At 46.8% G+C, this 23988-nt stretch overlaps 1 protein-coding gene across 4 annotated transcripts in view; it reads right to left on the bottom strand.

The window, feature by feature from the left end:
* The window catches only part of AFMID (arylformamidase), a 24775-nt gene extending 787 nt beyond the window's left edge, over positions 1-23988 (bottom strand). Inside the window, exons 1-12 of one of the 4 annotated variants that reach the window (XM_027080861.1) lie at positions 23715-23988; positions 21755-21845; positions 20700-20750; positions 10829-10933; positions 10699-10747; positions 9522-9607; positions 9354-9426; positions 9073-9170; positions 8743-8821; positions 8493-8634; positions 8179-8283; positions 3040-3847 (exon numbers count right to left, since the gene is read on the bottom strand). In XM_027080861.1, coding sequence (XP_026936662.1) covers positions 3815-3847; positions 8179-8283; positions 8493-8634; positions 8743-8821; positions 9073-9170; positions 9354-9426; positions 9522-9607; positions 10699-10747; positions 10829-10933; positions 20700-20750; positions 21755-21845; positions 23715-23783 — 981 coding nt within the window. In that variant the 5' untranslated portion in view covers positions 23784-23988 and the 3' untranslated portion in view covers positions 3040-3814. Of the gene's footprint in view, positions 1-3039; positions 3848-8178; positions 8284-8492; positions 8635-8742; positions 8822-9072; positions 9171-9353; positions 9427-9521; positions 9608-10698; positions 10748-10828; positions 10934-20699; positions 20751-21754; positions 21846-23714 lie in introns of those variants that run through there. The other 3 variants (XM_027080859.1, XM_027080862.1, XM_027080860.1) reach the window with 3 other exon arrangements.

Here is a 23988-nt window from a genome sequence, read left to right as displayed (position 1 = left end):
GCATCGGCAGGCAGACTCTCAACCACTGTGCCACCAGGGAAGCCCTAAGTGGTTTTTACAGAGGTTTCACAGGCTTGGTTGATCAAATCATTGGCCTTTGGTGATTAATTGAATCACCAGCTCCTCTCCACTCTCTGAAGATTGGGAGGGTGGGGCTGAAAGCTCCAAGCTTCTAATGAAAGCTTGGTCTTTATGGCCACCAGCCCCAGCCAGAAGCATCTAGGGGTTGCTCATTAGAACAAAAGACGCTCCTATCACTCTGGCGATTCCAAAGGTTTTTTAGGAGCTGTGTGCCAGGAATCGGGGACAAAGACCAAAAATATATTTATCACAAAGGCAAATTTGCATTTTTATGTGAACTTTCTGGATTTTCAAATAGTTGGCCACAAATCCTGATGGATACTGTGATGATCAGACAAAACTGTTTTGAGATCATAAAACATCAATGCTAGATATTACCTTATGGCCATCTAGTCTCACCAAAACTTTTGTGAACACATTTTTCCTCTACTGTAAGAGTGACACATCAATGCTGTAAAAGCAAAAATCATGCAATGGGAAGGAAGTCTTCCTCTCCCCAAAGACCTCTAGCAGAAAGAAACTTTTCAGCAGTCTCTATGTATACTTCCAGGTGTGTGTGTGTGTGTGTGTTCATACACCACTTGGCATCCTGTCTTTTCAGGTAACAGCACATCTCAGCTTTATCGGCACCTAGAGATCTCAACATGTTTTATAATATCTGCATGGTGTTTATTGGATGGTCTACCCTAATTCCAATTAACAAATTTCCCATTGGGTATCTCCAATTTTTTTTTTTTGCTATTATGAATTGTACTACAGCAAACAGACACACAAACATGTGCAACTATGCCTGTAGCATAAACATCTGCAAGCAGGATTGCTGGGAAAGTGTGTGTGTGTCTTTCAACATTTTTTAATATTGCCAACCTGTCCTCACAATCATCAGACCAGGACACGGTTTGCTCTGCCATCTTGTCTGGGTGGATGTTGACCCTGCCTTTTTCATCCTAGGATATTTTAATCAGAGTTCTATCAATACTGATAGCATCTGTATAAAAATATATATCTTCCAGGGAACTCCCTCGCAGTCAAGTGGTTAGGACTCTGTGCTTTCACTGCCGAGGGCACAGGTTCAATCCCTGGTGGCGTGGCCAATAAATAAATAAAACTATATATCTTCTGGATCAAACACCATCAAGTCAACGTATTTCTGTGATTCATTTTCTATTTGGCACCAACATATTCCAACTTTTACCATTTAAATTTTTATTTTACTGAAAACTTCAGCTGCTTAGGTCTTTTCCATAAGGTTTTTTTTTCCCAATTATCTGTTTTTGTCTGCGTTGGGTCTTTGTTTTTTTGTTTGTTTTTTTTTTGCAGTACGTGGGCCTCTCACTGTTGTGGCCTCTCCTGTTGTGGAGCACAGGCTCCAGATGCGCAGGCTCAGCGGCCATGGCTCACGGGCCCAGCCGCTCCGCGGCATGTGGGATCTTCCCGGACCGGGGCATGAACCCGTGTCCCCTGCATCGGCAGGCGGACTCTCAACCAGTGCGCCACCAGGGAAGCCCCAGCTTATTTGTTTTATACATAATAGTTTATACCTCTTAATCTCCTGCCCCTATCTTGCCCCTCCCAAATTCCTTCTCCCCACTGGTAACCACTAGGTTGTTCTCTAGATCTGTGAGTCTGTTTCTTTTTTTTTATATTAACTAATTTGTTTTACTGTTTAGATTCCACAGACAAGTGATAACACACAGTATTTGTCTTCCTCTGACTCATTTCACTTATGCCCTCCAAGTCCATCTATGTTGCTGAAAATGGCAAATTTTCATTCTTTTTTTATAGCTGAGTAGTATTCCATTCTGTCTATGTGTGTGTGTGTGTGTGTGTGTGTGTGTGTGTGTGTGTGTATCACATCTTCCTTATCCAGTCATCTGTTGTTGGACACTTAGGTTGCTTCCATATCTTGGAAATTGTAAATAATGCTGTTGTGAACATTGGGGTGCACGTATCTTTTCGAATTAATGTTTTCATTTGCTTCAGGTATATATCCAGGAGTGGAATTGCTGGGTCATATGGTAGTTCTATTTTCAGTTTTTTGAGGAACCTCCATACTGTTTTCCACAGTCGCTGTACCAATTCACATTCCCACCAACAGTGTAGGAGGATTCCCTTTTCTCCACAGCCTTGCCAACATTTGTTTGTGGTCTTCTTGATGATGGCCATCCTGACAGGTGTGAGGTGATACCTCACTGTGGTTTTGGTTTGCATTTCCCTGATGATTAGTGATGTTGAGCATCTTTTCATGTGCCTGTTGGCCCTCTGTATATCTTCTTTGGAAAAATGTCTATTCAGTTCTGCGCATTTTTTAATAGGCTTGTTTGTCTTTATGATGTTGAGTTGTATGAGCTGTTTATATATTTTGGATATTAACCCCTTACCCATCGTATCATTTACAAATATTTTCTCCCATTCAGTAGGTCGTCTTTTCGTTTTGTTGATGGTTTTCTTTGCTGTGCAAAAGTTTTAAATGTAATTAGGTCCCATTAGGGTTTTTTTGCCTCATTACATTCTTATCCTAAAAGATCCAAATAATTCAGATGAAGCCAAAACACCCCCTCCTCGTGTTCCCGACGCCACTTCCCTCCCCCGAGGGGAGCAGAGGTGTTAGGTGTGGAGCCTCTCCAAACTTTTTCTCTCCATAGACACACTCGCGTGCACACACAGAAACATGTCATTTTGTGAGTATTAGGTAATGCTGTTGAGATGGTACTGTATTGTATCGTTGAGCATCTTGCTCTTTGTCAGGTAATAGTATGTCTTGGAGATGTCCCCCGTTATAAACACAGACCTCGGACTTCCCTGGTGGCGCAGCGGTTGAGAGTCCGCCTGCCGATGCAGGGGACGCGAGTTCGTGCCCCGGTCCAGGAAGATCCCACATGCCGCGGAGCGGCTGGGCCCGTGAGCCATGGCCGCTGAGCCTGCGCATCTGGAGCCTGTGCTGCGCAACGGGAGAGGCCATAACAGTGAGAGGCCCGCGTACCGCAAAAGAAACAAAAAACACACAAAAAAACCCACAGACCTCTTTCTAATGATGGTCGGCTGCTCAGATGTACTTAGTCCCTACTGATGAATATTCAGGCTATTACCTATTTTCGCTATCATCAATCATTCTTGAACTGCTAGCTATTCAGAGTGGGCGAGAGAGGGGTGTGGTGGATGGTGGGTGGACCCAGCTGGCTCCTTGGGAACTGAATGCACACACACCCCTGTGTGTGGGGGGGAGTGGCAGAGGAAGTGTGTTCTACCTGTGGATGTCACTGTCCTGTCAGTCGAGGTGTTAACCCCAAGGATAAAATCCCAGGGCTTTACGGGACAAATCCAGACAGGTCAGGTGAAGCCCACGTCAGGTGGAGCCCAGACAAAGGAGTGAAACAAAAACACAGAACAAAAACTGGTTTGGGGAGCTCTTACTCTTCATTTTGGTTGGGAGTTGTCACTTTTGTTTCACCCTCTCAGCAGACTGTGGGCCAGATTCTGGGTATCACACATGGCGTGGACCTGGGCCAGACCTTCCCTGGAACCCGCTCGATCCAGGCCAGGGGCAGGCCATGGAGATTTGTACTCGTGTTCAGAGCAGTGAGGGGAATGGACCCTGGCCGGGGTGGGTGGACAAACAGAGGCGCTGCTGGGCACAGGGAAAACTGAGGCCGGCAAGAATGGGGAGCAGTCGGGCTCTTGGGAGAAGTTTCACAAGTCGGGGTGCATGCTGGCAGTGGGGCTTCAGGTGTCATCAGGACTCCTGGAAGATTGTTTTCAAAATAATCTGCAGCAGGAGGGAAAAATACAAAAGCTCCAGAGTTGGAGAGGCTCTTGTGAGGATCTCTTGGGAGGAATTTGATTAAAGAAACAGGCTACATTTTCGATCACAGAAACATAATTTAAATGAGTCCTTTCCCACCTCTCATTTGAAATGTCACCCACTCATTGCCCGTTTTTGTATGACCCATGAGCTAAGAATGGCTTTACATTTTTAAACAGTTGGAAAAAAAATCAAAAAAAGAATACTTTTGTGACATGTAAAAATTCCATAAAATCCAAATTTCTGCATCCATAAGCACAGTTTCATTGGAGCAAAGCCACATTTATTCACCTGGGAATTGTTTCTGGCGGCTTTTGAGCAACAGTGGCAGAGTTGGGGAGTTCTGTCACAGACCATATGGCCCTCCAAATCTAAAATATTTATTAGGTTTCTTTAAGAGATGTCATTTATTGGGGGCTTGTTTTTCCCCAGTTAAAAAAAAAGTAATACATGTTCATGGTAGAAAATGTGGAAATTGATTTTTTAAATCCATTGTAACACCACTGGTAAACGTTTTTTGCGGATGCATATATATGCCTCTAAGGGCCTAGCTATCTATGTATCATAAAACTAGGAAGATACTAGGCCAGTTAATTTTTGTGTTTTTGCTCTTACCTCTGAAGCAATTTGACATGTCCTAACTAATTTTCACAAACTTCACTCTGTTACCTGCTTATATCATAATTTAACCTCATTAGACATTTAGGTTATTTCCAAGTTTAGAACGTTAATAAAGCTACAGAGACTATGTTTCTGTGTTTCTCTGATTATGCTGAAGACAAATTCCAAGCAGCAGAATTACTGGGTGAGTGGGTTTGGGTCCATATTGCCAGGCTGTACTCCCGAAACATCAGGCCAACGTGTGCTCCACAGGATGGGGGAGGCCCGCTTCACTGTGTCTTCACCAGCATTAGGCACTATTATAACTAGAATATTTCCCGTGAGAGGTGGGAAAGGACTCATTTCCAGTTACATTTCTTTCTTTCTTTTTTTATTTTAAACACTTTTTGGATGTGGACCACTTTTAAAGTCTTTATTGAATCTGTTACAATATTGCTTCTGTTTTATGTTTTGGTTTTTTGGCTGTGAGACATGTGGGATCTTAGCTCCCCGACCAGGAATTGAACCTGCACCCCCTACATTGGAAGGCGAAGTCTTAACCACTGGACCACCAGGGAAGTCCCATTTCAGTTACATTTCTATGATCACTAATGCAGCTTACTTTTCCCCCATGTTTACTGGCCATTTATATTTCTTTTTGAATTATCACTTATTTTTTGTCCATTTTTTCTATGTATTTCTGTTCTTAAAGAGAAATAAGACCTGCTCTTATTAAGTGGTACAAACTATTGATACTATGTATAAAATAAATAAGCTACAAGGTTATATTGTACAGCACAGGGAATATAGCCAATATTTTATAATAACTTTAAATGGAGTATAGGCTATATAAAAATATTAAATCACTATGTTACACACCTGAAACTAATATAATATTGTAAATCAACTAAATTTCAATTTAAAAAAAGAACTGTTCTTATTGATTTGAAAGTGCTCTTTGTGTGGTAAGGATATTAACTATGTGAATTAAAACTGAACGCTATAAAAGCCTAATGGAGGGACTTCATTGGTGGCACAGTGGTGAAGAATCCACCTGCCAATGCGGGGACACGCCTTCAAGCCCCACATGCCACGGAGCAACTAAGCCCGTACACCACAACTACTGAGCCTGCGTTCTAGAGCCTGTGAGACACAACTAATGAGCCTGCATGCCACAACTACTGAAGCCAGCGTGCTACAACTACTGACCAGCGCGCTTAGAGCCCATGCTCCACAACAAGAGAAGCTGCCGCAATTAGAAGCCCGTGCACTGCAACGAAGACCCAATGCAGCCAAAAGTAAATAAATAAATATAAAAAATAATTTAAAAAAACGTCCTATTGAGGTGGCAGCTAATTGGGAGTGGGGGGGAGGGGGAATTGGAGGAAGGTGGTAAAAGGTACAAACTTCCAGTTGTAAGATAAATAAGCACCAGGGATGCAATGTACAACATGATAAATTTAATTAACACTGCTCTATGTTACATATGAAAGTTGTTAAGAGTAAATCCTAAGAGTTCTCATCACAAGGGAAAAATATTTTTTTCTTTTTCTTTTCTTTTGTATCTGTGAGATGATGGATGTTCACTAAACCTATTGTGGTTCATTTCATGATGTTTGCAAGTCAAATCATTATGCTGTACACCTTAAACTTATACAGTGCTGTATGTCAATTATATCTCAATAAAAGCGGAGGAAAAAGAAATATTAAAAAAAAAAAAGTAAACTTAATCAGGTACCCACTTTCCCAGGAAAAAAAAGTAGTGACTGTATATTTTCCGGGTCCATGGCAAATATTTTCCCCAATCTAGCCTTTGACTTTTTTAAAATATTTTTTTCAGTTGAAGTATAGTCAGGACTTCCCTGGTGGTCCAGTGGTTAAGACTCCATGCTCCCAATGCAGGGGGCCCAGGTTTGATCCCTGGTCAGGAAACTAGATCCCACATGCCACAACTAAGAGCATGCATGCTGCAAGTAAGACCTGGTGCAGCCAATAAATAAGTAAATTTTTTTAAAATAAATAAATAAATTGAAATATAGTTGATTTACAATGTTTCAAGTATACAGTAAAGTGATTAAGTTATATATATATAATATATATATTCTTTTTCAAATTCTTTTCCAATATAGGTTATTACAAGATATTGAATATAGTTCCCTGTGCTATACAGTAGGTCTTTGTTGGTCTTCTATTTCATTTATAATAGTGTGTATAGGTTAAATCCCAATTCCTAATTTATGCCCCCCGCTTCCCCTTTGGTAACCATAAGTTTGTTTTCTATGTCTGTGAGTCTATTTCTGTTTTGTAAATAAGTTCATTTGTATCATTTTTTCCTTTAATTTGTTTTTTTAATATAGTTTTTGGCTGCGTTGGGTCTTCATTGCTGTGCACAGGCTTCCTCTAGTTGCAGCGAGCGGGGGCTACTCTTTGTTGTGGTGCGCGGGCTTCTCATTGTGGTGGCTTCTCTTGTTTTGGATCATGGGCTCTAGGTGCACGAGCTTCAGTAGCTGTGGCACACGGGCTCAGTAGTGTGGCGCACGGGCTTAGTTGCTCTGCATGGGCTTAGCTGCTCCGCAACATGTGGGATCTTCCTGGACTAGGGATCAAACTCCTGTCCCCTTCATTGGCAGGCAGATTCTTAACCACTGCACCACCAGGGAAGTCCCTGTATCATTTGTTAAGATTCCCCATAATAAGTGATATCATGAGATATTTGTCTTTCTCTGTCTGATTTACTTCAGTTAGTATGATAATCTCTAGATCCATCCATGTTGCTGCAAATGGCATTATTTCATTCTTTTTTATGGCTGACTAATATATATACCACATCTTTATCCATTCATCTGTTGATGGACATTTAGGTTGCTTCTTGGCTATTATAAATAGTGCTGTTATGAACACTGGGGTGCATATATCTTTTTGAATTATAGTTTTCTCCAGGTATATGCCCAGAAGTAGGATTGCTGGATCATATGGAAACTCTATTTTTAGTTTTTTAAGGAACCTCCATGCTGTTCTACATAGTGGCTGTATCAATTTACATTCGCACCAACAGTGTAGGAAGGTTCCTTTTCATCCTTAGACTTTTTTGTGTGTGTGTGGTACGCGGGCCTCTCGCTGTTGTGGCCTCTCCCGTTGCGGAGCACAGGCTCCGGACGCGCAGGCTCAGCGGCCATGGCTCACGGGCCCAGCCGCTCCGCGGCATGTGGGATCTTCCCGGACCTGGGCACGAACCCCTGTCCCCTGCATCGGCAGGCGGACTCTCAACCACTGTGCCACCAGGGAAGCCCCATCCTTAGACTTTTAAAAGGATTCTCCACATTAAAATTGTAATAAACATTTACGTGGCCAACTCCATCCCTCCTTTCCCAACGGAGTTGGTATTGCTTTTATGCTTACACACAAACAGGCTAATACTTTCTTGTACCTGCCTGTCCCCATCCACACCACAGCCCCATGCAGATCCCACCTGTGTGCCCAGGACCAGCCTCTGCAGATCACCTGGGGCTGTTTCAGAGGGAGGTGAAGTACAGGAAGCAAGCGTGGCACTCAATCCCTATCGTCAAGTCCCCCAACCTCCTGGATGCCAAAGAGCCAGCGAGGTGACTCCCCACGCCCCCTGCCTGGCCACCTCGCCTTATGTGTAGGGGCTACAGCAGGACGCATTCTGTCCATGGTGAAGGGATGCACCCTACCTGGGTGAGCACGTAGTCCTTCTGGGTTAGGTTCCAAAGGATTTCAAAGTGATCCACATCATGGAGCTCTTCAAAGGAGACTTTCCACCCTCCTCGGCGCAGAGTCTGAGTAGGAGAAACGAGGGAAGAGGAAGCATGAGGCTGCGGGGGGCTGGGGGGAGAGGGGCTCTCGCAGCTGCCTGGCACATACCGGGTGCTAAGTATTTATTGAAGAAATGACTGGTATCGTGGGGTCCGTTTGGGTGAAATAAACAGGAAGATAATAAGACTGCATGACCCTCAACCTCGAGCCAAAAGCGGGGTGCTGGGGGTACCTGATGAAGTTCCCTGGACTGTCGGTGGAATTCGGGGCTGTCGTGTTGGCCCACAGTCACCAGGATGCGGCAGGCTGGATCCACAGGCTGTGTCGGGGCTGTCTTCAGGTGCCACTGTGGGCTGTTCCTCTGAGCATCCTCCCTGGTGCAGGGAGTAAGTGTGGTCAGGACAGACAGCAGCCTTTGCTGCACCCCTGGCCCTCCTCGCAGGCCACAGGCCAGCTGGGGGACGAGCGGACAAGTGACTCACAGGGTTGTGAGGAGAGAGGCATTCTCAGAGGTGTGCATGACAGGCTCCAGGTCATAGATCCCACTCACCAGGAAGAAGCCTGTGAAGGTAAGGAACAGTCACAGAGCCAGGCTGCAGGTGGGGCAAGATGGGGCCAGCCCGCCTCCAGGGCCAGTGGGGCAAGGCCAGGGTAGGGGGCAGAGAAGCAGCAAAGCAGGCCCTGCTCCCCAGGCTCAAAGCCCCGAGGTCAAGCTACTCACAGCTGTTGAAATTTCAAGCAGCTGTTACAGACCCTCAGGCCCATCAGGGGAGGGTGAATGCTGCCCAGCCAGGCTCAGTCCCCGTGGAAACCTTTGAGGTTGGGCGTGACTCCATGCTTGGTCCAGTTGGCCAGGAGCATCATGGCGGCGAGGTGAGCCCCAGCTGAGTGTCCGCACAGGTAAATTCCCCTTGGGTGGGTCAGAGCAGAGAGCTGGGTTTGCATCCAGTATAACCAAAGCAACAGGCCAGTATCAAGGAGTCCCAATTTGCCTTTTGCTCCAAAGCCAGAGGGGGCAGTTGGGCTGCATCCAAGATTAGTCCACTGTCCTCCCACTCAGTCTGACAAAAGGAAAATCTACAGCGATACCCACTGGTTGCCTGGATACTGTTTCTGGACAAACACGATGCTCTGGGTCACCTGGGCTACCATCTGGTCCAGGGTGCCTGTGCAGAGGGTAGGCGCTATGTCAGGCTCCGCCGGGGGCCCTCTCCCCTCCAAAGCCCACCAGCCCTTGCACCTGCAAGACTACCCTCATTACCTTTGGGGGCAACGTCATAGGCCACTATCACCACAGCCACTCCCTGTGCTGTCAGTGGGCCGACCATGAAGGCTGACGAGTCTTTACTGCAGAAGGAGACAAAGACGTGACAACTGGAGGCCACTTGGCCACTAGGCTGCTTCTGTGTCCTGTCCACCCAGGGCACTGTCGCTCTCTGACCTGGTGCAGTAAGGGAAGAAGGGAGGCTTTGTCCTTGCGACATCACATGCTAGCTATGGGACCCTAGAGACTATATTTAACCTCTGAGCCTAATTTCCTTCTCTGTAAAATAGGAACAATTATGTTTTTTCTCTTAGGGGGCTGTTTTTGAGAATTGAAGGAGGTGAGACATGTAGAGAGCTTCAGAAAGCAAAGGGTAAAACTGCAATAAATGTAGCATTGAGATGATATGCTTGAAGAGCAGTAGGTCCTATAACAGGCAACGCCTTAGTAAGATCCTAGGGAACAACAGTGTCCCTGAAGATCCCAAATTCCCCTCTGCTTATCTTAGGATGCCCCATGGTCCCAGTTTGCCTGGGACTCTCTCTTTTTTTACCACTGAAAACCCCAGGTCCTGGGAAACCACTCACTTCTGAGCAAACAGGGATGGTGAGTCACTGTGGTTTTCCATTTGATTAGAGTAGACTGAACAGGCTTTTCACTGGGTATAGTGGATCCAATAGTGTCCCCCCAAAAAACATGTCCAAATCCTACACCCCCATACCTGCAAATGTGCCCTTATTTGGAATAGGGGCTATGCAGATATAATTCAGAATCTTGAGACGGCATCATCCCAGATTTAGGATGGGCCTTAAATCAAATGCCTGGTGACATTGTAAAAGAAAGGAGAGGGAAGATTGAAATACAGACACACGAAGACCCTGTGAAGATGAAAGTTGAGGTTGAAGTGATGCGGTCACAAGGCGAGAAAGACCCGGACACCCCAGAAGCTGCAAGAGGTAAGAACGGGTCCTCCCCAGAGCCTTCAGAGGGAGCGTGGCCCTGCCCACACCTTGAAGAATTTCAGATTTCTGGCCTCCAGAACTGTGAGGTAAGACATTTCTGTTGTCGGAGCCCCCAAGTTTGTGGTAAGTTGTTGCAGCAGCCCTAGGAAATGAAGAGTCCAGGCAAAGATGAATCTCCCTTTTTCTCCATTCATCCAAATCCCCCGACTCACCTTCCGCTCTGCCAGTATCCTCCATGAAAAAACACGAGGAACGGCAAGGCTGTAGGACAAGACAAAGGGCGTGTGGGCCAAGGCAGAGCTCCCAGCTGAGATCCATGGGGGACCACTAGCCCCCGCTTACCTTCAGACACTGCCTCAGGAAAGTAGATGTCCAGTTTCTCCCCTTCGCCGTCTCCATAGGGGACATCGAGCAGGTTCCTCCCGGTGGCCTGGGCCCTCTTGGTAGCTGTCTCCAGAAATGGACAAGTCGCTGTCAGCACAACCTCAGGCAGAACCTTTTTGCCGAAAGCCCCTTTGGGTTGACCAGTTAGCTCCAGCTATCAGTGCTTCCCCAAGTCCTCATGGTAATCGGGGCTGGGGGTCTGAAGCATCCCACAGGTGCATAGTTACAAAGAAATCAGACTGGCCCATCCAAGTGGGGGCCAGAACTATCTGTGACGTCTGTCTCTGGTGAGCTGGCAGTTCTGATGGGCACCATTTCGACCACTACTTTATTACATGCTTATTATGTGTGTTACACTTGGCTATGTGCTCTGGGAAGTATAAACTTTTCCAAGTATTTGGAAAAATAACCTTCTAGGAACTAAGATATAAAATCACTTGAAATAAATAGATAATAAAGCAATATGAATATATAATTGAGCACCATGATGGGAGAGGTCAGAGGGATGTGAAAATTGGCTAGGACTGGGGTCAGGAGAAAGGAGGAAGTACATTTACGTAATTTACCGTAAGTAAATTAAATACCAAAGGCAAAGGCCTAGAGGTGGGATGGGACTCTGTATGTTCATGTTGCAGTAAACAATGTCCCCTCAAGGCCCCACTTCGATCACTGAAACCCAGGAAGCTCAGCTCCCTCCACCACTGGGTGCCAGAGAGTGTAAACTGGTAAGTTCTTCCTGGGGGGCAACTTGGAAATATGTATCAAAGCCCAAGAAGATCATATTCCTTGATGCATAAGTCCTTATCCATACATTTATTATAAGGAAATAATCAGAAGTATTCTTAAGGACTTGTTTTAAAGATGCCCACACTAATGCTATTTATGACAGCAAAACATTGGACACAGCCCCAGTGATCTACAATAGAAAACAGGTAAAATACATTATGGTATATCCCCTTTCTCTCCTTTATTTATTTATTTAAAATTTTTTATTTTATTTTTTAAAATTTATTTATTTATTTTTGGCTGCATTGTGTCATCATTGCTGCACGTGGGCTTTCTCTAGTTGTGGCGAGTGGGGGCTACTCTTTGTTGCCATGCGCAGGCTTCTCATTACAGTGGCTTCTCTTGTTGCGGAGCACGGGCTCCAGGCGTGCAGGCTTCAGTAGTTGTGGCTCGCGGGCTCAGTGGTTGTGGCTCACGGGCTCTAGAGCACAGGCTCAATAGTTGTGGTGCATGGGCTTAGTTGCTCCGAGGCATGTGGGATCCTCCTGGAGCAGGGCTCGAACCCATGTCCCCTGCATTAGCAGGCGGATTCTCAACCACTGAGCCACCAGGGAAGCCCCACTCCTTTATTTTTTATCCCAGCATTCATTAATCCTTCATATATTTTTTACTTGTTTACTGTCTGTCTGTCACCCTAACTAGAACATGAGCTCTGAGAAGACAAGGGCTTTGCTTTGCCCACCTCTGTACACCCAGGACCTGGTACATCATAACCACTTAAAAGAAAATTGTGTAGGGAATTCCCTGGTGGTCCAGTGGTTAGAACTCGCACTTTCACTGCCGAGGGCCTGCGTTCAATCCCTGGTCAGGGAACTAAGATCCCAGAAGCCGTGTGGCGCAGCCAAAAAAAAAAAAGAAAACTGTGCTGCTCTGTGGTGACCTAAATGGGAAGGAAATCCAAAAAAGAGGGGATACGTGTATATGTGTAGCTGATTCATTTTGCTGTACAGCAGAAACTAACACAACATTGTAAAGCAACTATACTCCAATAAAAATTAATTTTTAAAAAGAAAAGTGTGTAAAAAAAAGAAAGAAAAAGAAAATTATGTAATGAATAAATATTTCAGTAAGTAGTGTTGGGTCTATTGAATATCTGAAGGGAGAAAAAAATAGTTTCCTGATCCCTACCTCACACCACACCAGACCAATTCCAGATGGACCAGATGAAAGTGAAAACAATAAAGCTTTTAGAAAAGGAAATAGGAAATCCTAATGACCTTGGACTAGGCAAAGATTACACAAACAGGACCCAAAATGCATTAATCAAAAAGGAAATACTGGAGGGAGAGTATTTTGCCATGTAAAGAGCGAAAGCAGGTTACGCAAATACCATACAGCACGAACACTGCAATCTTTCTGATACTGAAGATTGGTGGCAAGAGACCTTCAACTTGGGATCCCTGTCCCTGGAAGCCTCCAGATCCCCAACCTCGGTGGCCACGGTTCCCCCGCCCACCGGCCCCTTCCCAAAAATACTCACCAGGGCTCCCTTGGGTTGGGTGATTCTGCAATTCCAGAAAGGGCAAACTAGGTAGATGAAGATAGTTTGCATAGATCGTGTTTATGCAAGTGTGAATAAACTGTTAAAATGGGCCGCCTCCGTTTCTGCTGGACTGCTCAAGGCCAAGAGAAATAAAAATGGTGGCAGGTGCCAAGTTTCCCACGTACCTAAAGCAGGGACCAGGCTGCCTCTGCAGGACAGGTGAGGTGGCTGAAAAACCGATTTTGCCATCACCAACACCCCACCCTTGAGTGAGGGAACAAGGCCAGGGGGAGGCTTCTTAGGAAAGGGATGAGGCTGGCTGTGTTCTGTGGGTTCCCACTCCCTCTCCCATGGAGGGGTGGAAGGGGGCTTCCCGTCTCCTAAAGCTTCAAGCGACCAACTGCTCAGAGCCTGATGTGTGACTTCTACAAGGATCAGACCCAAACAGGCTTCACCTGCCCCCAGGTGCCACGCTGGGTGCAGACCACACTGCAGGACACCCTTAACTGAATCAATCCATTATAAATAGGTACGTTTTACTTGATTAGAACCATGAGATTCTGTTAAGCAGATCAAATGCATTGCATTTGCGATTATAATTTGAAGTGCTTTTTTCAGAATTCCATCACATCTTGTAAGTTGCGTTGAAAAGTTGACGGGAATTTAATCTGTGAAAGTTATGAGCTATCTGAGCATTAACTTAAAAAAATAAATGAAATGCCGTTCATTTTTCTTTTGAAGAAATAATATGTTTATACGGTTAAAAAATATACAACAGGCATTTGCATGAAATATCCCTGCCAAGGTGACTGTTGTTATTAATACGGATATGGACTCTCTCTCCCTTTAATCCAAAGGGCAGCGTATGAAATACATTTCTGCCCTGCCTGTTTCAATTCATCTTTCTTGGAGAGCTTTCCCAATCAGTACATAGACAGCTTCCTCGTTCTTTTCTTTTTTTCATAAAGTTAACTTGCTATTCCATCCTATGGCTGCACCTTAATTTATTTAACCAGTAGTGACACTTTTTTTTTTTTTTTTTTTTTGCAGTACGCGGGCCTCTCACTGTTATGGCCTCTCCCGTTGCGGAGCACAGGCTCCGGACGCACAGGCTCAGCGGCCATGGCTCACGGGCCCAGCCGCTCCATGGCATGTGGGATCTTCCTGGACCGGGGTACGAACCCACATCCCCTGCATCAGCAGGCGGACTCTCAACCACTGCGCCACCAGGGAAGCCCAGTAGTGACACTTTTTAGGGCAAGCAAACCACATCTGATCATCAGTAAATTCTCCTGGCTCCCTCTCTGCTTATCCTGAATCCTGAGTCTTCTCCCCACCCCTACTGAGACCACCCTGGAACCCCTTCACTACTCCCTTGGAAGCAGGGACAGTCCCTCTCCACTCCCTTGCTTTCACCAGGGCTCCATCCAGCCACACGTGTGTGCCGGGTATAACTAGCATCACATCCTGTTGATCTGAGGCGCAAATTCCATCGGAGCCTCGCGTCTTAGTTGCTGAGGCTGCCTTAACGAAATGCCATACAGTGGGGGGGCTTCGACGACAGACATTTTTTTCGCCCAGTTCTGGACACTGGAAGGCAGGGTCAAGGTGCCAGGTGGGGTGATGTCTGGTGAGGGCCCTCCCCAGGGGTGGCAGATGACCTTCTCGCTGTGCGCTCCCGTGGCCTCTTTGTGCTTGGGAGGAGCTCTCCCTCTCTAGGGGGAGGAACCCTCTGTGTCTCTTCTAATAATCCTACTGGATCAGGACCCCATCCTTACGACCTCATTTAACCTTCATTACTTCCTTAGAGGCCCCATCCATCTCTAAACACAGCTACAGTAGGGGTTAGGGCTTCTACACGTGAATTTTGGGGAGACACAAAATTCGGTCCATAACAGCCCCCACACTCCCCCCAAAGGCCCTGGAGCTCGCCTTCTCTGAGGGGTTTGCCAACCACCCTCCCAGCAGCACTGTGTGAAGGTGTTTGTTCCCGACAAGCTCGTCAACACAGCAGGCTCAGCAAAGGGGAGCAACTTAATTAACGCAAGGGTTCTGGAAGTGTACGTGGACCAACAAGATTTATGCTGTGCCAAAAGTAAGAAAAAGATGATGCAATTTATGCCCTAAGCTGAAGAGCAATTAAAACCAAGCAGCTATCGATATTCGTTATCATGCATAAAAAAGTCTTCCTCCAGTATTAAAAAACCCAACCGACCCTGAGCCAGAGAAATTGCCTCTCTCCAGGAGGTGGTATGACGGTGATGGCGGGCAGCTGGCTGCAAGGACAGAGAATGGGGGGACCCACTGCCTCCTCCAGAGCGTGAATCCTGCCAGCCCTCCAGGCGCTGCACTTACAGGCAGCACAGGAGGGCTTCAACAAGACACCCCAGCATTAACCCTATTACAAACTTCCTCTTTTGAAAAAGCAAAACTTCGGTTTCTATTAATCACAGTCCAAAGTGTCACAGCTCTTACAGAGAGAAACTCCAGGTCCCTGGACCCAACTGAGCATCGTGTTAGAGCAATTAGGGGGAGCAGGGGCCTAGAGACTAATGCAGGTGTGGGGCGGGGAGACCCATCAGACAGTCACGGAGAGCTGAAGACCAAGGGTTCATCACGTCTGGGGCAGCAATTTAAGAGGAGGCTGGGGCCCATCAGCCTCCATCTAGTTTCAGAACTATTCTCCCCCAGTCTTTTAATTCATTTAGCAAACAAATACTTATATAAGCAGCAGCCTTGTGCCCATTTTGGAATATCGTAGTGACAAAATAATAAAAAAAATCCAAATCACATGTGCCTTACCCCTTAGTGAGGGGGACAAGCAGTTACAGAAAGATGTCAGGTGGTAACATGTGCTACAAAAATGAGCCAGAATCTGAAAAGGCTACATAGTGTATGATTCCAACTATAGGACATTCTGGAAAAGGTGAAACCACGGAAACAGTGAAAAGATCAGTGGCTTCTAGGGAGTGGGTGGGGAGGGGGGAGAGGGATGAATATGTAGAATACGGGATTTTTAGAGCAGTGAACACATATTGGGAGCCATTGTCTGCCAGAACCAGTGGACAAGCTGGAGAAGTTGGGGGAGGTCAGTGGGGTGGGGTTCTGGGGCTCAGTCACAGTGAGTTCGTAGCCAAATCTGTGATAACCAAAGTCAGAGAAAAACCAAGTTTCCCAGGAGGAGGGAGTGGAAACCAGCAGAGCGGCACAGGCTGAAGAAGTGGAGAGGGGGGTGGTCAGGAGAGAAGACAAAGGCCCCCCCTTCTTCCCAGCACCTAGCACAGTGCCCCCGGGGCATGAGGACTTGCAGATGGACAGAGAGAAGTGGTAGTGCTGCAAAAGATTAAAAATAATTTATTGAGGTGAAACTCACATAACAAAATTAACTACTTTAGGGACTTCCCTGGTAGCGCAGTGGTTAAGAATCTGCCTGCCAATGCAGGGGACACAGGTTCGATCCCTGGTCCGGGAAGATCCCACATGCCATGGAGCAACTAAGCCCATGAACCACAACTACTGAGCTTGTGCTCTAGAGCCCGCGAGCCACAACTACTGAGCCCGCGTGCCACAACTGCTGAAGCCCGCGCTCCGCAACAAGAGAAGCCACCGCAATGAGAAGCCCGTGCACCGCCACGAGGAGTAGCCCCCCCACTCGCTGCAACTAGAGAAAGCCCGCATGCAGCAACAAAGACCCGACGCAGCCAAAAATAAATAAATAAACAAATTTTTAAAAAATTAACCATTTTAAAGTGAACAATTCAGTGGCACTTAGCACATTCACAATGTCATGCAACCATCACCTCTATCTAGTTCCAAAACATTTTCATCACCCCAGAAGAACACCCCCTACCCGTTAAGCAGTGTCTCCCCAAACCCCCCTTACCCCAGACACTGTAACCACTAACTGCTTTCTGTTCCTACGGATTTCCCTATTCTGGACATTTCACCTAAATGTGACCTTTTGTTCCTGGCTTCCTTCACTGAGCATTGTGTTTTCAGGGTCCATCCATGTTCTAGTAGGTATCAGTACCTCATTACTTTTTAGGGCCAAAAACTATTCCATTGTATGGACATATCACATTTTGTATATCCATTCATCTGTGGATGAACATTTGGGCTGCTTCCACCTTTTGGCAACCGTGAGTAATGCTATGAACATGTGTGTACAAGTACTTGTTTGAGAACTTATTTTCAGTTCCTTTGGGTTAGAAAGATTTTTTTTTTTTCCGTTGGTACGCGGGCCTCTCACTGTTGTGGCCTCTCCCGTTGCGGAGCACAGGCTCCGGACGCGCAGGCTCAGTGGCCATGGCTCACGGGCCCAGCCACTCCACGGCATGTGGGATCTTCCCAGACTGGGGCACGAACCAGTGTCCCCTGCATCGGCAGGCGGACTCTCAACCACTGTGCCACCAGGGAAGCCCTGGGTTAGAAAGAATTTTTAAAATTGAAGTGTAGTTGACTTACAATATTATATTAGTTTCAGGTGTACAACTCAGTGATTCAACGTTTTATAGATTACACTCCATTTAAAGTTATTACAAAACAATGGCTATATTTCCCTGTGCTATACAATATATCCTGTTGTTTCTCCATTTTATACATAGTATCTCTTCTAGAAATAATTTTTAAGGCTGTTTATGCTATTAAAAACAAGATTGCACATTATAAGTACAGAACACTTTCTCCTAGGAGAAAAAAAGACTATAAGAAATGATCTCACAGTGTTAACAATGGGTGACAATTATTGACGGTTTTATTTTCTAAAATCCTTTTCAATCAGCAAATGCTCCTTTTGTAATCAGAAAACAATTGTTGCCTAAAAATAGCCAACCTCAGAGAGTGCAGAGCAGGGCTATTATAATGTGGTCTGTGGACAATGGGTGTCCCACACGGCTTGCTACTGGTCCATGATGAACTAAGTAAAAAGGTGGAAGTAAACATTTGGAATACATGCAGTTTGGTAGAATGGCTGTGTCTATCGAACTTAACAAGAAATTAGGGCTTTCAAACAAAAACTTGTACATGAATGTTCACAACAGCACTTTTCACAATCGCCAAAAGGTGGAAACAGCCCAAATGTCCATCAGCGGATGAATGGATAAACAAAACGTGGTCCATCCATACAATGGAAAATTATTCATTCATAGAAAGGAATGAAGCACTGATTTTCTATAACATGGTTGGACCTTGGAAACATTATGCGAAGGGAAAGCCACCAGACACAAAAGACCACATCTTGTAGGATTCCATTTATACGAAACGTCCAGAATAGGAAAATCCACAGAGACAGAAAGCAGTCAGTGGCTGCCAGGGGGCTGCTTAACGGGTAGGGGCTTTCCTTCTGGGGTGATGAAAATGTGTTGGAACCAGGTAGAGGAGATGGTTGTACAACATCGTTAAGGTACTAAATGCTGCTGAATTGTACACTTTACAATGGTTAAAGTGGTACATTTTATGTTATGTGTATTTTATCACAGTAAAACAAAATTGGGGCCTGTATTTTGCGTGCCTTTGTTTTCTTCCTTTGGTTTTTCTGATGGAGAGGAAAAAGCACAACTCAGCCTTGAAAGGCAGGAGGGGACCTCAGAGAGGCTCTCAGTCGCAGGGGCTGTCAATCGCGAGGCCCCACCCACCTCACTGGTGATCGGTGCTCCTTGGGCGAGGCGTGGTTTGGGGGAATGGGAGTTTGGAACTGTGCCCCAAGCCAGGTTATACATATACCTCCTTTAGTTTCTTGTACAATGTGTTTTTACTGAGTCTTGTTAATCAAATTTAATAGCTACTGGTAGAGGAAACAGTTCTTCAAACCTTCCTCTGCCGGTGCTCACCCAACTGTCCCCAGGTGCCCAGCCTGAGAGAGGCCAGGCCTTGGTGGAGGATAAAAGTGACCTACTCATTGGAAGAGGGCAGTCCCCACTGCAAGTTCCAGGTCGACGCTGTTAGAATGAATACAGATCAAAAGAAAAACAATTTCATTCTCCGTAGTGCAAAAAAGGAAAAGAGAGTTTACCTTCCTCCCATTTCTTAGAGCATTTATTTTTAGGAGACCTCATCAAATATCCTTTCTCTACCCCTTTGGGAATGTGTGTAAATATTTTATCTATCTATCTATCTATCTATCTATCGCTGCACGGCTTGTGGGATCTTAGTTCGCATACCGGGGACTGAACCCCGGCCCTTCGCGTGGAGTCCTAACCACTGGACTGCCAGGGAATTCCCCATATGTAAATATTTTTTAAAGCTAAAAGAGTCTCTTGCCAGTTTTACAACCTAGGAATATTCTTCTCAAAGACCTGGGAGCTCTCCCTTTGAAATATAATTATCGAGCAAGATACCCCATGGGAGAGAAGGACCCTAACTTCTGCAGGCACCTGGCTCCAAGTTGCAAAACCACCTCTTGCCTTAAGGATATGGGAATTTCTCGTCTTCCTCTGGATAAAGGCAATTTGCAAACACAGATGGCCACCCTTGTGGAATTAGGATGGACTAAGGCGGTAGCTAGTGCCCTCAGGTCCTCTTGCTTGCACACAGGTATGCTGATTTTGAGAACAGGTATGCCCTAGGGATATAAGCCTGGCTGTATAAAAGGGTGAGGTTTCTTTCTGGTTGTGCAATCTCCTTACTCAATTAAAAATCATGTTTTCTTTCTCTTCTACCTCTGTGGAGAGGTTTTCTGGGTTGGCGGGGGATTCCACTGTTCATTTTTTCCGCTTTACATTCCTTCGCCATCTCCTGGGAGTTTGACTCCAAGGAGGCAATCTGCAAGTCCAGAGGTCTGGGGAACTCCACCAAGAGAGGCAGCTGGTGGGCACTCACCAACGCCACCTGCCTGTCATCACCCCTTGTCAGCCTGCTCCCCTCTTACCTGGAAGCTCAGCTCTGGGAAGTGGTGACTGTCCCTAGCCACGTGAGCTTGGGTGAGTTGTTTAACCTCATCATGCAGGACTAGGATGGGGTGAGTGAGACACCTCAGGCACAGCATGGGGCAGGGCACCAAAGACTCAGTAATGAGGATCGCTATGGGCTGAAGGCCTGTGTCTCCCAAAAATTCATACCCTATTTTGATGGTGACTTTGGGAGGTAATTAGGTTTAGTTGAGGTCATGAGGGTAGAGCCCTTGTGATGAGATTAGTGGCCTTATAAGAAGAGGAAGAGCAAGTGTTTCTTTCTCTCTCTTTCTGCCATGTGAGGATGCAGGGGAAAGGGGTCTATCTGCAAGCCAGGAAGAGTACCCTCACCAAGGAACCAAATCATTTGGCACCTTTTTTTTTTTTTTTTTTCAGTTGGCACGTTGATCTTGGGCTTCTCAGCCTCCAGAACTGGGAGAAAGAGATTCCTATTGTTTAAACCACCCAGCCTATGGCATTTTGTTATGGCAGCCTGAGCTGACCAATACAAAGATAACATTTAAGTGCAATATTTTTAAAAATCAGAATTAATGCCAAAAAGTCCACAATGAAAGAAATATCAACATTTCCAATAGAGACAGCCTCCAACCCTGCGCATGCATGGCTGCGCCCACTCGTCTGGCCCTGATGCCCCCCCTGTTGTCGCACTCACCTTCTTCACCAATGAAATAGGGCAGATGCACCTGCGGCACCTCTGGGCCAGCTGGAGCATCGAAAATAGGAAGGGAGGTAGGATGTGAATGTAAAGCTGTCCATAGGGCTTCTCAGGAGGGATTGCTAAAGACAGTCTCTGAGGGCAACAGCCTCAGAGTCTCTTCTAAGCCCTTGCTTCTTATGAGAGACTCCCTTTCTCTACAGGGTCAGCTCTTTTCTCCCTCAAGACAATTACAATAGACAAACAGGTTTTCTACCAGCTCATGTAGGTTTCTCTGCACACTCAAATATATATTGAGTATATAGAGACATATTTGGTGCAGAGCTAGGCACAGTAGGGGACTCTGAAGAGCCCAGGACACAGCTCCACCCCCTATCAGGACAGGGAGGGCGCTGAAATGTGCTGGAACCAACCCCCACTAGCCTGTCCCTCCAGCTGGCTTATCTCAGTGTAGAGAACCACCAACCCTGGGAGCTCCAGTCAGCCTGCTGACACAAAGCTCATTTGCCAACATCCAGTTTTCCGACTGGGAGGAGAGGCTGGCTGCTCCCTCACCCACACATCCCCCATGGAGCCCACCTGCCCAACCCACTCAAAAGGTGGCAGCACAACACTCTAGAGACCCAGGGCTGGGATGGGAATTAACCTTGAGACTTCACTAGCTTACAGATTCCCAAGCCCTGATTTCTCTAAAGAAAAAAAAAAAAGACCTCTTTGCTTTTTGTAGATAGCAACAACATCCCGCATTCAGCAGCCACATTCCTTTTCTCACTCCACTTCCCTGGGCCACTGTGGCCTTAGGGCCTGGGCATAGTTGGCAGGTTGGCTGAGCAGGAGGGGAGGTGGGGCATGGTCACTGCCCCTGCCTTGCCTCCGGCAGTCCTGCAGCGAGGGCTCCGGGGCGCCTGGCCCCGAGCAGATGAGGTGCCTGGACTTTGGGAACTGTCCCGAGAGGCTGGGGCTGGGAGGCCCCTCCTCCCCGCCCTGGCATCCTGAAACACTGCCACATGCTAAAGTCCACCTGAAGCGGCCACAGAGAGAGCCCCCGGTACCTTCGTTTCCTATCTGTGAGTAGGTCCTCAAGGCCTCCTCTGCTCCCAGTCGGACGACCCATCTGCTGGGGGAGTACTGATTCTCCAGCTCCTACGGGACAAAGACACGAAGTTCCATAAGACCTTTGACCTCCACGCAGACTGTGCTCCCGCCCCTCCGCGTGCCTGGAGAAGCCCCTTCCCTGATATCTCAGGCTCTCATAGATGCCCTTAGCTTCCTTCAAGCCCCCCGGTCTCCAGCCTGGCAAGCCACTCCCCACTCTCCCCCCACTAACTAATTAGGCGTTTCAGATACAGCACTGCAGATGCTGCCAGATCCACGGTCTAGAGCAATGGCCATGCCTTTAACCAGCAGGACAGCTTTACAGGGAAATGAGGTCCCATAGATCTGTCCCAGTCAATGCCATCATGGGTACCACTTCCACAGCGGCTAAGGCCACAGGAAGCCAGGGAGCTGGGGTGGCCACTGCAGAGAAAGTGATGTAGAGCTGATGTTCCCTGAAAAGGTATGATTCTGACTGCAGGTGGACGCAGCACAATCGGTGAAACAGAGGTGAAGAGGAAGGAATCAAAGGTCAGTTTGGAAATGTTGACCAGCCAGATTGCTGAAACACAGAGGTGAGGCTGGGAAGCGGGGGCTGGGGGGTGGAGGGTCTTGAATGTCAAGCTAAGATGTTCAGACTTAACACAGAAAGTAATAAGGAACCAGGTTTTGGAGAAAGGGCTCAGAGGCAAAACAACAACAACAAAAAAACAGGTGAAGGCTGGACTGGAGAATTTGAAGACAGGTGGCCTCATGGAAAGGTCTTGGGCTCTGGAATCAGATGGGCTGAGTGCCATCCAAGCTCCATCACTTGCAGGCTCTTTTACCCTGGGCAACTTACTGACAGTCAGTTCCCTCATCTGTATAATGGGCAAAACAATAGTACTTTACTTCATTCACATGACTTATAGCTTTCAGCCTTGTGAGGCTGTATACCTTGTGAGGCTGAAAGCTATAAGGCATGTAAATGAAGTCAAGCTAGCCACTCAAATGTGGGTTTCCCCCTCTTCCCATTGAACGGGGTTCTTGGCCAGGGGTCTTTGGATCTGTACAATCTATGCCCGTCGGATGTTTGCAGTCATACCTTGCACACTCTGTGACTGCTATCATCATCATCTTTTATTATTGCTATTATTTATAATAATGAAAATGCAATGGGTTTCTGAAAGTGCTCTGATATTATAGGTGTGTGTGTGTGTGTGTGTGTCTATGTGTGAGACAGAGAGAGACAGAGACAGAGAGAGACCGAAAAAGAGAGGTTAGGATTTCTTGGGGGCAGTATCTGTAACTGTCACCACATTCTTAGAGGCGTCCGTGACCAGAGAAAGAACCACTACCTGAAATGTAGGAAAACTAGTTAGGAAATTATAACAGAATGATAAGCATAACAAATGCTTTGCATATGTGGTTTCTAACCCCCATAACCTTCCCTCAGTAAATACCAGCCCTCCGGTATTTACTCCTTCAGGTCTGACACATCCTCCAAACATTGCACAACCTCAGATTAAGGTCCAGAACTTCGGCCCCAACCTCATCCCGGTTTATGGGTATTGACATAGCCAGGGCTGGACTTCCCTGGCGCTCCAGTGGTTAGGAATCCGCGCTTCCACTGCAGGGGCACGGGTTCAATCCATGATCAGGGGACTAAGATCCTGCATGCCGCACAGTGAGGCCAAAAAAAAGTAGAAAAACATAGCCAGGGCTTCCATTTCCTCTACCCTTAAAATCAGGCTAGCAAAAGCCTACCTGTGGCGAGAAGTAAAATATCAATAAATCACAGTGCTAAAGCTTTCGGGAGCTGGCACACAGTAGGCTATCAACGGCGCCCACAGGAGTGGTTCTAAACTTTCCTCTCAACCCCCATCTCACCTCTGAAACACACTCCTCAGCCCTAGCCTCTCCCAGTGATCCGCCTACCTCTTTAGACATCCTCTTCCAGGGAGCCCCGCCCTCAGGACCTCCGTCCAAGTCGTCCATCCCGTCCATCCCGCTGTGTACGAGCCGACAGGCGGCCGGGCCGCCTTTTTATGCCAGGAGGGCGGGGCTCTGGTCAGGCCCCGTCCCTGGGAGCCGCGCCCACCGCCCTGGTGAGCTGAGCCTGGTGCGCGCGTTCCCGGTCCCTCCCACGAGGGGGCGGGCTGAGGTCAAATCTCCCGCCGGTCCCACAGCCGCACGCTGATTGGCTCCGGGC

Source organism: Aethalodelphis obliquidens, unplaced genomic scaffold (genome assembly GCF_003676395.1).
Source record: "Aethalodelphis obliquidens isolate GAN/ISIS:26980383/991018 unplaced genomic scaffold, ASM367639v1 scaffold44, whole genome shotgun sequence".
In the NCBI taxonomy this organism is placed as follows: domain Eukaryota; kingdom Metazoa; phylum Chordata; class Mammalia; order Artiodactyla; family Delphinidae; genus Aethalodelphis; species Aethalodelphis obliquidens.
Note: the sequence above shows the minus strand (reverse complement) of the source record. Positions and strands in the feature narration are given on the sequence as shown.